Here is a 16,265-nt window from a genome sequence, read left to right as displayed (position 1 = left end):
TGAATTACAAAATGTTTCCACACCACATTTCTCAATTTGATATTGAGCTATCTTCTGGCCTTCTTTTCTTTAAGTGTAAATGACTGAATACTGATTAGAATTTAGACTATTTCACTATACTAATTAGTTGATACATATTTACATTCTGCCGCACTTCATGTGTTTTTATAAATACAAAGTAAGGCTGTAATCCTATTCACAGAGCAAGTCCCACGGATGTCAGTGGGCTTACTTCTGAGTTAACATGCATAACATGGGGCTGCATATTTTGTATGGACTTTGAAAATAAACAAGGCAGCACAAACATTAAAAAGAAAGGACACATGCTCCACTAGAGACATCAGATTGGATTTTGATTAGTGAAATCAAAATAAGATGCAATCACAGCACAAAGACTTTCAAAATCTGAAGTATACCAAGTATCGTGCAATATTTCTACAAAGAAAAATATGACTATTTGCTAACTGCATGCAGTACAAAATGTGCAACATTTACGTTTGTATTGAGGGTCCACTATAAAAGCTCAAGTATAATAATTGCTAATTTTTGAGTGTTATATAAAATTACTGAAAGCAGGTTCTTTAGAATATAAATATGGACATTAGTTAAAACTTTAAAAAGAATGTATTTAATGATGTAAAGATTTAACTAATTTCAATACAGGCAGCTGCACATTGAACCATTTCAAAGAAACAGTTTCTTTTATAATATAGCATTATTATGGTGTAATTACATACGTAACAGGAAGGCAAGAAAAGCAAATTCTGGATGTTCAAATATGCTTGCATTTGTGTTTGTTACTGCAATCCTATGCATGTTAACTCAGAAGTATGACCCATTTATTTAAATGGGGTATATACCACAGTAAACATGGAAAGGATTGCAGTCTTAATAGTCTTTAAGAACTCAGCTAAAATAGTCCTTTTGCTTAAGCCCAGGTAAACCTCTCTTGCTCTCCTATTTTATACGAATGCTGCATTATTTCTAGAATTCAATTTCTGTACACAATTAATATGTAAATGGTTGATGGCAGAAACACTGCTTTGGCCTAAGAGGACCCACATACACATTTGTTCTGAAACTGGTTCATTCTAACCTTGAAGACAGACTGATGAGATCAGCTGGGAGGTGTTCCCCATTGGTCACTTTCACTATTTCCCCTACTGCAACCTATATATCCCAATTTAAAATTTTTAAAATGATTATAACACAACAAGTAAAGGGCAGGATATCAAACGGACAAAAGACAAAAAGAGACAAAAAGTTGGAAATTACTATACAAAGTATGTTAATAAATGCTTGATGGCTTTTTTTTCAAAATCTATTTTAATAGGATCCAGGAAAATATGGTAATGATATAGACATATCAGAATTAAAATATTATTTAATAAATATATATATTTAGGTACAAACTCTTAAGGGAAAAACAACAACCCGTAGAATAGTTAAAATGTAAGCATCTGGTTATTTAAGATATGCAGTGGCAAAGTCATGATACTGTAGCTCTGAGAATTATATTGAGTTATGGGGAAAGGCTATGGATGCTTCTGGAGTCACTTCCGGAGGATTCCTCCATTACTACTGGAATCCATGGATCTCCAAGGTTCCCAGAAAAGTATTCCCACATTTTCTCAAGAAATTAAAATGAACACTAAATGTAAAAATAAAAACTCCCGCTTGATCTCTCCTAAGAATTGATTTTATTTTGAAATTAACACCTTCTTTTAGCAATGGAATAGGACATGAGGAGGATAATTATAATAATAATGTTGCCAAAATTCTGGGCATCGGCTTTTTAAAAATGAGCAGGATTCATGTTCAATTAAAGCAAACACGCTTCCAGTTTAGAATGGTCCCTGAAGTAGTTATTTCCTCTGCAGCTTTTTTCTTTAAAAATATCCATTAAGAAACAAAACATAAAGCAATTCTTCTATTGCATGAGATGTGGGATGGGTACCAGAAGAACCTCTTCTCTATTTATTGGGCTAGTTGGCAAGGCCAATCAATAAAAGCTATCTCCTAATACAAGCATCAAATGGAACAATGACTGTCCACTTATTAAAGGATAGTAAATCCAAAATTGGTTGTCTGCTAGGCACAGTCCGGCACCAGAATTGATTAAAAAATAATAATTAAAAACAACAATAAACTGAAACCAGATTAAAACACATGACAGCTTCTATATATCTGGATAGGCTTGGCTAAACAAAAGTGTTTTTAGTGTATAATACAGTGAAGCTAAGGGACACGGGTGGCGCTGTGGGTTAAACCGCAGAGCCTAGGACTTGCCAATCAGAAGGTCGGCTGTTCGAATCCCTGCAACGGGGTGAGCTCCCATTGCTCGGTCCCTGCTCCTGCCAACCTAACAGTTTGAAAGCACGTCAAAGTGCAAGTAGATAAATAGGTACCGCTTCGGCGGGAAGGTAAACGGCATTTCCGTGCGCTGCTCTGGTTCGCCAGAAGCGGCTTAGTCATGCTGGCCACATGACCCGGAAGCTGTATGCCGGCTCCCTCGGCCAGTAAAGCGAGATGAGCGCCGCAACCCCAGAGTCAGCCACAACTGGATCTAATGGTCAGGGTTCCCTTTATCTTTACCTTTTACAGTGAAGCTGCCTGCCTGATGCCAGTAGTCAGGGAGTTCCAAAGTAAGGGTGGCTGTCTGAGTCTAGACTTTTCTCATCACTTTCCCTCATACTAGAATTACTGGGAGAGGAAAAAATCCAGCAAATGGACGTTCTCACTTCTATCCTGCCAGTGAGAACACAGCAGGGCTCTGGATGAGGCCTTTGATTCCTTCGCCCTGCACCTTAGAACTGCAGCCCCAAAACACTGAGACTTGTATTGAAAAAAGAACGGCCATTAAGACAGTAAGCCGGGCAAATATGGTAATATATAGACTGGCCTTACAAGCCAATTCATACTGCAAAGTATAAATAATAGATGCCTCATTTTAACAAAAACAACAACAAAAAACCAAGTAAACATTACGACAAATTGTTCACTTAACATCTTAAAAAATCTTCTTTTAAGGTTATTAAAAGTTCATATAACGATATGGTCTAATAGATTTTGAAAAAAGTGCATCCTCTAAATATTTGGTCTGGACTTGTAAATAAAGTTTTTCAAGGAAATAAAGATAAACAACCTCCATGATTAAATCTTTCAAATATTAAATGTAATATTTGGCATGCTGATGTTATGAAGAAACTGGATGTTTTTTCATGTGTGAAAACAATCGCCTCAGAATACCCCCCAATGGCATGCTTTCTGGTCTTCTAAATAACTTTAAGTATTAAAATACTTTTTGTGTAAATAGCATCAGACTGATTGGAAGCCTCTGTCCTATAAAGGCCTTTATCCAGTCATTGTAAGTTAATTTTGTTTAGCTTGTAAATCAATAATTCCAGTAATGCAGTATTTCAGTACTTTGAACCAAACTGGGAATAGAGGTAAAAGGCGCTTCTGTTTATTCTTTATTTCCTTGAAGCATTTATAAAGTCAATGCAAGGGTAGAGAAACCAGCCTCTACACCAGAAGCGTTGATGGGTATTCTCTACCTTGATGAGAGTAGTACAGTATCAGCAGGTATATATTCTGTGCCTTTAATTAAAACTATATCTCCAACATCTACCTGAAAGAAAACTAGGATTTGGTTAATAATCTGAGACTAACAAACAGCTCTTAATCTTTTTACTATATTTAAATATGTGTTGCCTAATAAAACTGGTAAACTACTTAAACTGGAACTTGCAAAGGTGTTCCAAAAATACCAGAGTTCCACTGCAATAAATTGGAAGTGAAATCTCATCTGTCTATATTCTTTCTATACTTAACAGATTGGTTTTCCTCTGCATGGCACAGGAGTAAAATAAAGACCAGGGAGGAGCAACATGATTACACCTTTGGTCTGTTTAGACTAGTATTGTCTACTTCAACTAGCATTTGTTCTACAAAGCCTCAAACAGATATTATTTCCCAGCAGTAATACCTGGGATCATTTTAATGATAGGATTGAATCTGAGACCTTCTGCATGCACACCATGTGATCTACTATCACTGAGCTATGGGCTCTTCCAAGCAAAATTACTGTATTGGAGTCCCAGGAGGATAATTATGATAATGGTTAGAAAGATCTTTGCTGGCTTCAGTCAAAGCATATAACAGAGAAAGCCCAGCTGAAACTTCTGAAGGAGAGATCAATCACTCTTGTGATTATGTAAACTTGATTAAATCATATTTAGTGAAATTAAAAAATACATAACCCTTTTTTATTTTATTCCAGCAGTCCATTTCTTAGTCTTCCCTAACTATGTATTGCAGTCAGGTTACATGACTCATTTAATGGACAACAGAATTGGCTTGTACCAGAATAGTTAAGCAAGTGAGGCAATAAATTCATTATTGTGGTGTTTCATTAGCACAAAGTTGCATTGACACTAAGGGGAGGAGGCCACTTTGACCAACTTTGGAATGAGACAAGGAACCGTTGGAAAACCATTACCTCCCCCAAAGTCCTTTGGTGGCAGAGCAACATTGCAGAAGGGTTTCTTTGAATGCTCACAGTGTTGATTACTACTGCTGTTCCAACACAGGGACTGGGTCCAACTCACAGCACTATGAAAGGCACAAGTTATCTTTTTAAAGAGGCACTGGGATGCATTTGTGCCAGATTCAGTATTAAACTGCCTCTATGTGGAAATGCATGAAAATCTATATATTTCATATATTAAGCCATACAGAAATGGTCTTAAATAAAGAAATAAAATTCACATTTAAAAGTAGCTTTTCTTTTCTAATTTACTTTATTTCTATTGTTGGTATCTTTCTTTGTGCAGAAGTTCCACAAGAAGACCGAGATGAAATACTAAGATGTTCTTTCATTTGTACAAAAGCTTGTGTAAGCTCCTGCATTAAGACCGGAAAGTCAACCTCCCTAGTACTATGCCTAATCTGGTGCCAGGAATCTGTAGAACAGCACCATCAGGTATTTTCCATCTCTTCTATTTTTGGATCAAATCCAGTATTTACACTTTTATGCTGAACACTAAAGAGATCACCTACCTTTTCCCAGTGCACAATTTCCCAAGCTCCATTTCTCAGTACTAAAAAATTAAAAACCAGTGAAAACACAAATGTTGATATTAAATAAAACCAAACTATAGGCATGGTTTAACAAAACAATTTATAAATAACTACAAAAATGCATCATAACCATGTCACACTATCAATAAAAGCAGTTCTACACTTAACATGTGTCAACATAGAGACCATGCTTATTGACTAGGAAACGCTTGTGGTTCACCTATTTTTATTTTATTTTCGCACAAAATTCTCTCTTTCAAGAATGGAGCAAAGAAGTTACAGAGCAATCCTAAATCACAGGTTGGCTGGAGGGGGTTAGGGTTTTACGGAATTGTCCTGCTGTCAGCAGAGAAAATGCTCCCTGGTGGGTGGGTGATCACGTTTGCTGCAGAGGCCTATATTATGCCCAAGAAAAGCCCTGCAGGCATAGATCTATCATCAGTGGTGTTCCTGCTGGCAATAGCCAGGGTTAGGTCTCAAAGTGGACTTTCTAGGAATGGAATGGGGACCCTTCATTAGACAATGAGGCCCCAGGAGCAGGCTGCTCATCTACAACAGCCTGAAGGTGGTGTAAACAATTGTCCAATGGATTCGGGGGTGGGGTCGGGACACTTCCTGACCTGGCTGGTAGATTTCCCATCATTTCATTCCCTCTCCTTCCCACTTAGGACTGCACTCTTCTCAACAACACAGATGCTTTTATCCACAACCACATTTTAGAGATGACAAATGAGGCTTAAAGTAGCCAACTTTCTAGGTAGAGCACATATTATTCAAGTATCTATATCTGCTTTTCAAAAGTAGTCATAGTAACAATGGAAGCCAAATTAATTCATATGACTTCAATTTTCTTCACTATACATTTTTAAAAATTGCTGTGGCATGTCTTTACCTTGAATTTTCTTCTTGTTCACAGCATTATCAGCTTTATGCCTTTTCTGAAACAAAATTGGACAATGTTAGAAGCTACTGTACTGAAATATCAGAATGCTGAGCTATTTTGGGGGTGGGGATGGGTAGAAACTAAAAGTGAAAGCCGTTCATTTAGAAATCTGTGTCTGGGAGTGGGGGATTGGGGTTCTTGTCGCACAATGGTTCATTTGCAGCAGCACTGCCACTAGATTCTTGCCCTATGGCAGGATGGGGAGCAGAAATATAAGCTCTGCAATCACTCTCCACTGCCTAGATAAAGGGCCAAATGCATCCTTTCAGGACAGTAGAGAGTGATTGCAAAGCTCATATTTCTGCTGCCATCCTGTCCAGCTGGGAATAAGGTACTCACTCTGAAAGAGGTTACCCACCACTGGCTTCCCTTGATTCCCAACTAACAATCCAATGCAACAATGAAAACCTGATGGTGTAACTTCACATCAACCTACATCTTGTCATCGCCTCCTAGTTGACTGCATAGGAACAAATACACCTGCCCATATCCATCATATTCACACACACACATACCACAAACAAGGCAGTCAATGGATCCATAATTCTAACAACCTTTTTGTTTTTCCAATAGCAGCTTTTGACCCTAGGATGGGGAAACACACACACACACACACAAGTCCCACTTACTTCCAAGTAAATATGTACTGTAGCTTGTCACGCTTAAGATCAATTTAATCTAATTGCTCTTAGCACATACAATATTATATCTAGGATTGCAGCTTTAAGAATTGATAGCATTTATTAACACCCCCGTTTCTAGAAATTTTATCAATATGAATATAAAAACAAAGCAGCATCCCAGGCATAAAAGAGTTACAGGTCTTTTCAAATGAAAAAAAATTAAATATATCAGAAAACAAAGGATATTAGAAGGGTATGAGAAATGTATTTTGAAACAGCTACTACAAGATGGCGGCATCATTTTTAAAAACTTGTAGGTTGGATCCAAATATAACCTCCTGCACAAGGGTACCTCTGGATTCAACCCAACATAATTTAAAGAATATACCTTATTTGAAGATAAATACAAGGATTTAGTGTTATTTGGAAAAAATACTTACAATATCTTCTATTATTTCTTTTACAGCTGCTACAATTAAAATAAATAAGAGTGGAACCAATGTTGTATAACGTCCAGTTGGAGAAACATCTGGAATTTGCTAAAGAAAAAGAGAGGACGGAAATGTAGACCTCATTGCGAAAAATACTATTTAGTTATTATAAGCAGAAATAAATAACAATACAAAACCTACAGTTTAATACAAAAACCCACTTTTAAATGTAAAATGACAATTCTCAAATACATTTTGAAAGTTTGAATGAAGCAACAGGCATTTCACTTTTAAATGGGAAACCCTGGGATACTGTTGCTATTGTTCCTAACTGCTCAATACTCAGCTTTTTCCACTTACTACTATATTGGCCCAAATATAAGCAACACCCGAATATAAGCCGCACCTTTAAAATTGGAGGGGGAAAAATAAAAACATTTTAAATACCCGAATATAAGCCCATCCATTCCTCGCTGCTCCTGGCTGCATACTGGGGGGGGGGGGGAGCTGCGCTGCGTTGCCATTGGCCTTTCCCCTTCCTCATTCTCTCTCTTCCTGGCCTTGGGGGAGAGGACGGGAGACTACTCACGGGGTGGGTGCCGCTTTGCCAGGCTCCTAGTGCTGTTTGTCCCATGCTCCTGGCTGCATACCATAAGGTTGCGAATATAAGCCACATCTTTAACTTTTCACAGTCAGAATTTGGGGGAAAAGTGAGACTTATATTCAGGCCAATACGGTACCTCCTATCACCTAAGCTTCTTTTTCATACAAATCTTGCTAGATTCCTGAACCTTGGGATATAACCAACTTTGCCCCTGTAATGCTTAGCACCTCCCATATTGTTCTTGGGTATTTCTTGTCTCCTGACTCAAGCATCACCCAGAAGCATGGAATAGAATTGATGTCAAGTACTATCCAATTAGGGGACGCAGGTGGCGCTGTGGGTTAAACCACAGAGCCTAGGACTTGCCGATCAGAAGGTCGCCTGTTCAAATCCCCGCAATGGGGTGAGCTCCTGTTGTTCGGTCCCTGCTCCTGCCAACCTAGCAGTTCGAAAGCACGTCCAAGTGCAAGTAGATAAATAGGTACCGCTCTGGCGGGAAGGTAAACGGCGTTTCTGTGTGCTGCTCTGGTTCGCCAGAAGTGGCTAAGTCATGCTGGCCACATGACCCGGAAGCTGTACGCCGGCTCCCTCGGCCAATAAAGCAATATAAGCGCCACAACCCCAGAGTTGGCCACGACTGGACCTAATGGTCAGGGGTCACTTTACTTTTACCTTTACTGTCCAATTGCCCATCACTGTCATACATTACATTCCTGCCACACTACTGCTTCCAAATACTCCTGTCACCCTACTCTTCTGCTCTCCCAACAACCCATATCTGAGCAGCAGTTTGCCAGCCTACTTTCCCAGACACAGCGGCGGAGGAAGGGGGGTGCGGTGGTGACGGTCCGCCCCAGGTGTCACCACTGAAGGGGGGGACAAAATGCTGGGCGGCACTCACAGCGTGGCCTGCAGAGTGCCCGAGCCAGGTGTCTCTCCAGGGAGTGACACGGTGGCTTGGGCACCCGCAGGCTCTGCACTACCCCAAACGGTCCGCCCGCCTCCTCCCCCTCAGCTGTAGGACGGCTGAGTGGGAGGAGGCAGGCAGACTCCTTGGGGCCCCCCCGCAGAGTATCCTGTGCCAGCTTGCTCCGCCCTGTGGGGCGGCTGGCCCCACCCCCAGGTGCAGGGCACATGCGCTGCCCCAGGTGCCTGATCGGCTTGCTCCTAGCTGCCCAGACACAGTCTTATTCCCCTCTGTCTCCAGGTACCCTATTATTTTTACTGCAACTCCTTGCAGAAGAAGCAACTGCAATGAGAAAGAAATGTCAACCCCTAGAAAGAAATGTCAACCCCTTAAGGAATTCTAGGTACTATGGCAAAGTTTCTAAACAGTGTGATGAGTAGACACACAAATTTCCTTTTCTCCTATTAATTTTGGGTCAAGTGTGAAAAATACAACTGTTAAAGTGAGTGTACAGTAAGCTTCTGTTACAACAACGTGACAGCATCAGTAAGAACATTAAACCGTGGTTTAGTGTTATGTAGATAAGCTGCAGTGAGCCAAAGCAAAGAGCTGGGCTTGTATGCTCCCCACTCCCCTTTCCTCTTCCCATGTGGCAGAAGAAGGACTTTGGCAAAGATCAGTTTCACTTTCAGAGAGTGTCAGCTTGTTCTGTCATATGCACCAGGTTTTTAAACATAACAGTTTGTTGTGAGCCAGAATTCCTTGTTCATATGACACAACAAGCCACCATTCTTTGGAAGTGACAGTAAATTTGTGGGAGAGGAGAGGAGTGGGAGCATATGAGCCTAATATGCTCAAGTTTTCTGCAGCTCACCTATATAGTTGGCTCATTATTACATGTGAACACAGACATTATGCATTTGTAAAAGCATTACTGTTTATAAACACGACAATTGTCCAGTGTTAAAACAATGCATTTCAAAGACATTTCCCATGAAGTAGTACCACACCACACAAATCAAATGGATGAGGACCTGACATTTCAGGGACATTCAAAGCAATTTTATTTTTGACATAGAACAATTGAATATTATTAAATATATATTTACCTCGTCTAGCTTACCTGAAGCAATGCAATGAAAAGAAAAAAGGCATTAGCAGCTCTTCTGAACTGGGAATAGAGGAACCTCGGCAGGAATGTGATTAAGTTGTATTTTGCAGTGCTAAGAAACAGAGATTAAAACTGTATGTAGTTAAGAGATAGAGATAAAAATCACACAGCACCCTGTATTCAGAATGCACTAATCCATAAGATACCTTCCAGTACTGTGGAGACAGTATTATGGAACAGTCAATGCTCACAATGTACAATTATTTATTTTTCCTTTTGTGGTCACTGCTTAAAACTATTTTGCAGTTTCTCACAGTGCTTCAAATTGTATCCAAGAAAACTCAAAATGAGCCCCAGAACACAGCCATTTTAAGTGCCATATACATGCATAAGTTTTGCTGTGAATGTCATGGACACTTTTTAAAAAAACTACATGGTGTATACTTCTAAAAAAATTAAATTAAAAATGCTCCACTAAGTCATATACCAAATACAAAACACAAAAATATTTGCATGCTAGAAGTTGTGCCCCTGCTCACTCTACTCACCAACCACACCATCATTCCTCCGCTTTAACCTCCTAGAGTTTGCCCTTCTCACCCCATATAACTACCAAGTTCACTTTTCAACTTCCCAACCCCATTTTTGAAGCCACTTCTCCCTGCTGTTCTGCAGACCTACCGTATTTTTCGCCCCATAGGACGCACCTAGTTTTTTTTGGGGGGGGAATAAAGAAAAAAAAATATCCCCCCCCAGGTGCGGGGGTGGGGCGGGGGAAGCCCGAGCTTCCCCCGAGCCCAGCCCCCAGAACAGGCTGCTATCCGTTAGCCGTGGGAGAGCCGCGCGGCTCTCCCACAGCTAGCGGAGCGCTGCGCGAAGCCCGAAGCTTGGGGCGTGCTGAGCTCAGCGCACCCCAAGCTTCTGGGTGCAGGCAAGCTCTCCGCTAGCCGTGGGAGAGCTGCGTCTCCCACAGCTAGCGGATAGCTCCCTGAAGCCTGCATTCGCCCCATAAGACGCACACACATTTCCCCTTCATTTTTGGAGGGGAAAAAGTGTGTCCTATAGGGCGAAAAATACGGTACTTTGCAACATGTTCCCACCTCCTTATTGCCCTCCTGTTGTTCAACCCCCTTTTGCACACAGACCACTCCCATGGTAATCTCCTGCATCCTTCTGCACATAGCAACGACTTAGCACTCTTTTCACCTTCTGCCCAATTATGAAGCCACAATCCCCTCCTATTTGTCAGACCCTTTCATGCCTCTGCTTTCGTCTTCAACCAGTTCCCATGCCTCCTACTCCCTGCTTTTTTGCAACCACTTTTGCACATTCATTCCCTTCTCCCCCACTCCACTTTCCTCCTCTCTTTTCTCAACTCTCCCTTACGCGCACACACCACCTCCATTTCCATGGCTCCTCCTCTCTCCTATTCTGCAGCCACCTTTGCAAGTTTTAGCAAGGATATGTACCCAGGGGAGGTCTGTCCCATTTCACTGCCTGGGGCAAAGTGGGAAGGTGCCCCCGCTGCAAAGCCTTGGTTACTGGGGTTGTGTGGTTATGGAGGCTTTCGAGGAGATTTTGCAGAACTCCTGCAAAACCTTGAGGAACTCTCGCACCGCCTTGTAGGATCCTGCCACCATAGGTGGCTGCTTCAGCCCCCTTCATGTGCAGGCTGGCCCTGGTTGTACCCATTTCTGCTATAACAAACAAGCTAACACCAAAAGGCCTTTCAACAGGGCCTTTCCTAACTCCCTTCTCATTTTACTCAAACTTATATTTTAAACTGCCACCCCATGCTTGCTGTATCCAAATTTCTGCCTCCTCCATTCCTCAGTTGCCTCATGTGAGAGAGATCAAGGATGCAGAGCCATCAAATATTCCAAAGTATTCTATGCAAACCTCTGCAGTAATTTAAAACCACTGTTTTTCTCGCAGTTTCCTCCATCCCTACTCAAACTGTTGTGTTGTTTTAAACCAGCACTTTCCCCCTCTGTGCTTCTCCCTTCTCACTCCTATTGCCACATTTGTGCAGTCTACCTTCTCTTCTGCTTCCCTCCTGTGCCCTGACTTCATACAAATCCAGGATCATGATGCAACACCTCAAATCCTTCCGTGGGAGCTGTGTGATGATAGCCTTATGTTTTTATGTATATATGGAGGAAGAAATCCAGAATGTATTTCAAAATAAACTACACACAGTTGTTTAATCATGTGATATTAATGTCATAACAACTTGTGCACATGTAATTCAAATTGTTCTAGGGCTTATGTGTTTATACTGAAGCCTCAAGGTGTTGTTGCTTCAGATAATGCTACTCTGCAATGTCCCAAGCTCTCATCTGAGGTAATTTTGCATAAGAAAGTCTATTGTACTTTCTCTCCATGGCTCTTCATCAAACGTTTGTTTTAAAATCTTTCATTTTATTTCCTTCAGTATCCAGTAGATGGCGTTAGCACATTAGATACTACACTTTTGTTGGATGGGAAAAAATGGGATATTGTCCTCTTTCCTTTGAGCAGGTGTCCACAATATAACTTGCCAGCATGCCAGGAGCAAGTGTCCCATCAGCCTTTCCTTCCCTTTTCCAAAGTGAATCTTTCTTCCAAGTCCTCTGTGCTTACTAAAGAACTCAAAGACACAGTCTTGTCTCATATGTGGATGTTTGAAGTACATAAGAAATAGTGGGAGAATCCCGTGCTGTTTCTAACCTTCTCCAAACTGCTGCATAAGTGAGACAGGTCTTTGCTTCTTCCAGAGAGTTGCATGCCTAATGATACGAAGCTGGCACCCCCTACAATAAGTTTTAAGTACCAACTTGAGGCTTGGTTATTTCAGCAAGCCTTCCTAGGAAAATGATTTATTTTGATAACCTTCTTGTTGAATGAATGAATGAATGAATGATCTGACCAGTTTCACTAATACACCACTGGCTTTGGAAGCAGCTGCAATTAGGAAAAGCAGCACACCATTTTCTTCCACAACAGAGTTCTGACCATCTCCATTGCATTTGTAGCTACTGTATAAAGCTACCGTTAGGGTTTGATCTATCCCACCTGAGGCCCAGGGAGCACGCACTCTCAATATCCTCCCATTGAGGATATCCCCACTAGGAAAGCTATTAATAAATTAGCTGCACAAAATGCTCATCCCTCCCGCCCCAAAGCTACAATGAGTGTTTGCGTTTTGAGAACAAGAGATGAAGGCATATCCAACAACAGGTCGGATCCGAAGCTTTGGCAATTTGAGCTCCATTTGCACAATATGCCTCTGATTTGGAGATATTCTCCTACCCCATTGCATCTCCCTGAGCTAATACATTCTTCAGGTTCCTCTGATCCTCCAGAGAAACTTGGGAGAGGACATGGAGGTTGCAGGGAGGAACAGAGAATAGGAAAGATTCTTATAGGAATGGCTTTCTGGATCCCATCCAATATTTTTATAATGAATAATAACCGTTTCAGTTTAGCACTGGTGCCTGTGTACTAAAAACAAAAAATAGCAACATCAATCTCAAACACTCTAGAATTTATTGTAGCTTTGTTTGGAAAACATTAGGAATGTTCTTCTTTCAGGCATCAATTATTATTAACTTCCAGTTAACTGATTTAACTGCTAACATGAATCTCTTTTTACAAGTCCCCATTCAGAGTGAAATAACTTTTTCTAAGAGTAGGTAACATGTCCTGCCAGATTTTTCTTAACACTCCCATTTCTTTAAACCTGTACATAAATCGTGACAATATAAAATTGTAACTTAATAAAAACAAAATTAACAACTGCAAATTATAAAGAGGTTATAAGAGTTAGTTATAAATACCTGACGTGATTGTTACAAAATTTAGAGAATTGTGGTTGATTGATAAATATAGTTCTCACTTCTTCCTGATCAGCTAGTGAGGTCTTCTCTGAAACATCATCTGTCTTCTCATAGCCTGTAAAATATTAGCCACTTAATATACAATTAAACATATTTATAGCACAATGACCTACATAAAAACCACTGGGAGAACCAATCCAGAGGTTTGGGTTGCACCACCATTTATTTACATGCAAATGACATGCAGCTCTGCCTTATATCCCAGGAAGCTTTGGACTTAATGAATTGGTATCTGAAGGTAGTTTTGTTTTGGGTGAGAGAAAACAAGCTTATGATAATCCAGACAAGCCGATAGCACTATGGGCAAGAAATCTGATATATCTGGATGGATGTGTGCTACCAGTCTTGGCACTATCTGTGAAAGCATTACCGAGGAGTGCATTTTACCACATTGCAACCCTATCTAGAGAAGGCAGATCTAAACTGGGGGCTCATCCACATTTCCATTTGTCACATACGTTCAAGTCACGGGTTGAGAGGTGGTGGGGTGTTTTTTTTGTCCTGTTGCAAAGCCACTGCAGAATCTGAACAAACATCAATCAGGGTGTTTGCAGATTAATGTCTGCTCAGATTCAGCAGTAAACAATGGGTTTTCCTAGGAAAAGTGGCAGGACAAAAGAACCTCTTGGACCCATGACTTGAAATCACGAGACAAACGGAAGTGTGGCTATGCCCTTGGTTACCCATGTACTAGTGACATCCAGACTAGACTACTGTAATGTGTTTTATTAGACTAATGTGATCTGCATTTTAAAAGGGTCCAGAAATATTAACTGGAACAAAATGTGGCTGCTTAGATGTTGGTGGAGCATGTCAGAGCATGTGATGTGGCTCTTGCATAAATAGCACTGGTTGACAGTATGTTTCTGAAGTGTGATACAACTTTAAAACAGCCCCCCCCATTCAAACCCAGCCCACCTCTAGTTTCAGCTTCACCCAGATTCTTGCCCTGCCATTCCCAAGACATTACCCAAAGACTCCCCTAATTTTTATTTGGGACATCTCAATGATTTCCCCTCCCACATTTCAGATTACTGCATCATTTATACTTAATCATTAAAAGCTCACAAATCAAGTTCTGAGAGCATTATTTAAGCTTTCACTCCCTACTTGTCAGCATCCAGAGGCATCTGGCTGGCAATGGTTGGAAAAAGAATGAAGAAGATTTTATCAAATGGAGAAATTCTGGTATTCATATCCCTTCTTATGGCCTGCCTCATTCTTTAGCTTTTAAAGTGCTACCACAGACTACAACTTCCATTATTATCAATGGGAAACACATTCCGTTATTTTCAATGGAAAATACAAACACTCACCTAGACAGATCTATAGATCAGATTTGGTATAGGAAAACCAGTTACATAAGTGAGTCACCCTCACATAACCTCAATGATGCCATCAGGCACATATCGAGCAGTACTTTCTTTTCCCCTAGGAAAAAGGTTGCTGGTACTCATCATGATCCTCTTCCCACTCTTTTCTCTCTCACACACTTTCTCCTGTTCCCCCTCAATTAATTAAAGCCCCACTTTGCACACCCCTTCCCCTTCTTCAACTTCCTCTCCAACTTGACCCCATCTGCTCTTCAAACCCACCCAGCATCCCGCCCTCCCTTCTCCTTCCTTCCACTCCTCCCAGCCACCAGCCACACCATTTGTGCTCTCCCCTATGACTTGCCCTAGCCACAGCATGGAGGACAGCATGGCTAGCAGCAGAGGCTGCTGCTGCCTCCTCCTCTTTCTTTCTTTCTTTCTTTCTTTCTTTCTCTCTCTCCCTCCCTCCCCTCTTCCTCTTGAAGTCATGGAAAGAGCAGAGACAAAAGGCAAGCAGGCCTTGTGCTCACCCAGCCACTTGTGGCGCAGTGAGGCAGCAGCATAGCAGCACCTTCAGGGGGAGAGCATGCATTGTAGGGCAGCCGAGGGGGAACGGTGCAACCTGTTGACTGAGAGTGTCAACTGCAGCACCGAACAAGGGCATCCTTTTCCTCACTGCTGCCTCAGCCTCCTGATTTTCACAATCTCCCTCTTAGCCACAGTTGCTTGCATGTTCTCTCCACCGTCCAATTATCTTATTGCAAGATTTGCTGGGGGGTGGGGAATTGTGCCGGCACTGTGATACCATTGAGTATCACTAGAAAAAAGCACTGAACACACAGAGGTTTCTAAGAGTGCTTCACGGTCCATTCCTACTGCCCCCCCCATCCTACACTTATTTATGGGGTTTGGAGGACATCTTCCACACCAGCATAGAGGCAACAGGTACACACACCTCAGTTTCTGAGCATGCACCAGTTGAAAAGCCTCAGGAAAGTCTAGGGTTCTTTTGGACCTTTTCAACACCCTTATGCACTGGTTTTAACTCTATGTCTAAAACGGGATCAAAAGAATGAATCTCCCCATTCCACTAAAAAATACAGGGGGGAAATGGAATTTATCTACAGCTGTAGCAGAGAATTAAAACCCCAATTTGAACTGAGGGAATGTTGGCCTTGCAGATTTTTGTAAGAATTCCAATAATAAAGTACTACTCCCTCTCAAAGTTAGTTCCAAGATGCTGCTTTAGCAGAAAGATTTCAAGGACAAGCCTTCCAGGAAATTCTTGATATCAGTATCCCTCTCCCCCAAGAAATTAAGCAGTGGTTTGGTTCATTGTCATTCTTTATCAACTGAACAATTATAAAGAATGA

At 41.1% G+C, this 16,265-nt stretch overlaps 1 protein-coding gene across 10 annotated transcripts in view; it reads right to left on the bottom strand.

Annotated features, from left to right (window-relative positions):
* The window catches only part of ATP8A1 (ATPase phospholipid transporting 8A1), a 77,626-nt gene that overhangs the window by 48,818 nt on the left and 12,543 nt on the right, over window positions 1-16,265 (bottom strand). For 2 of the 10 annotated variants that reach the window (XM_083630155.1, XM_083630157.1), the window contains exons 2-7: window positions 13,520-13,634; window positions 9,714-9,813; window positions 7,089-7,187; window positions 5,975-6,020; window positions 5,062-5,102; window positions 3,558-3,631 (exon numbers count right to left, since the gene is read on the bottom strand). In XM_083630155.1, the coding sequence (XP_083486281.1) occupies window positions 3,558-3,631; window positions 5,062-5,102; window positions 5,975-6,020; window positions 7,089-7,187; window positions 9,714-9,813; window positions 13,520-13,634 (475 nt within the window). Of the gene's footprint in view, window positions 1-1,096; window positions 1,171-3,557; window positions 3,632-5,061; window positions 5,103-5,974; window positions 6,021-7,088; window positions 7,188-9,699; window positions 9,814-13,519; window positions 13,635-16,265 lie in introns of those variants that run through there. The other 8 variants (XM_083630153.1, XM_083630156.1, XM_083630158.1 and 5 more) reach the window with 6 other exon arrangements.

This window comes from Podarcis filfolensis (assembly GCF_964270895.1).
Source record: "Podarcis filfolensis genome assembly, chromosome: 9".
Classification (NCBI taxonomy): Eukaryota; Metazoa; Chordata; class Lepidosauria; order Squamata; family Lacertidae; genus Podarcis; species Podarcis filfolensis.
Note: the sequence above shows the minus strand (reverse complement) of the source record. Positions and strands in the feature narration are given on the sequence as shown.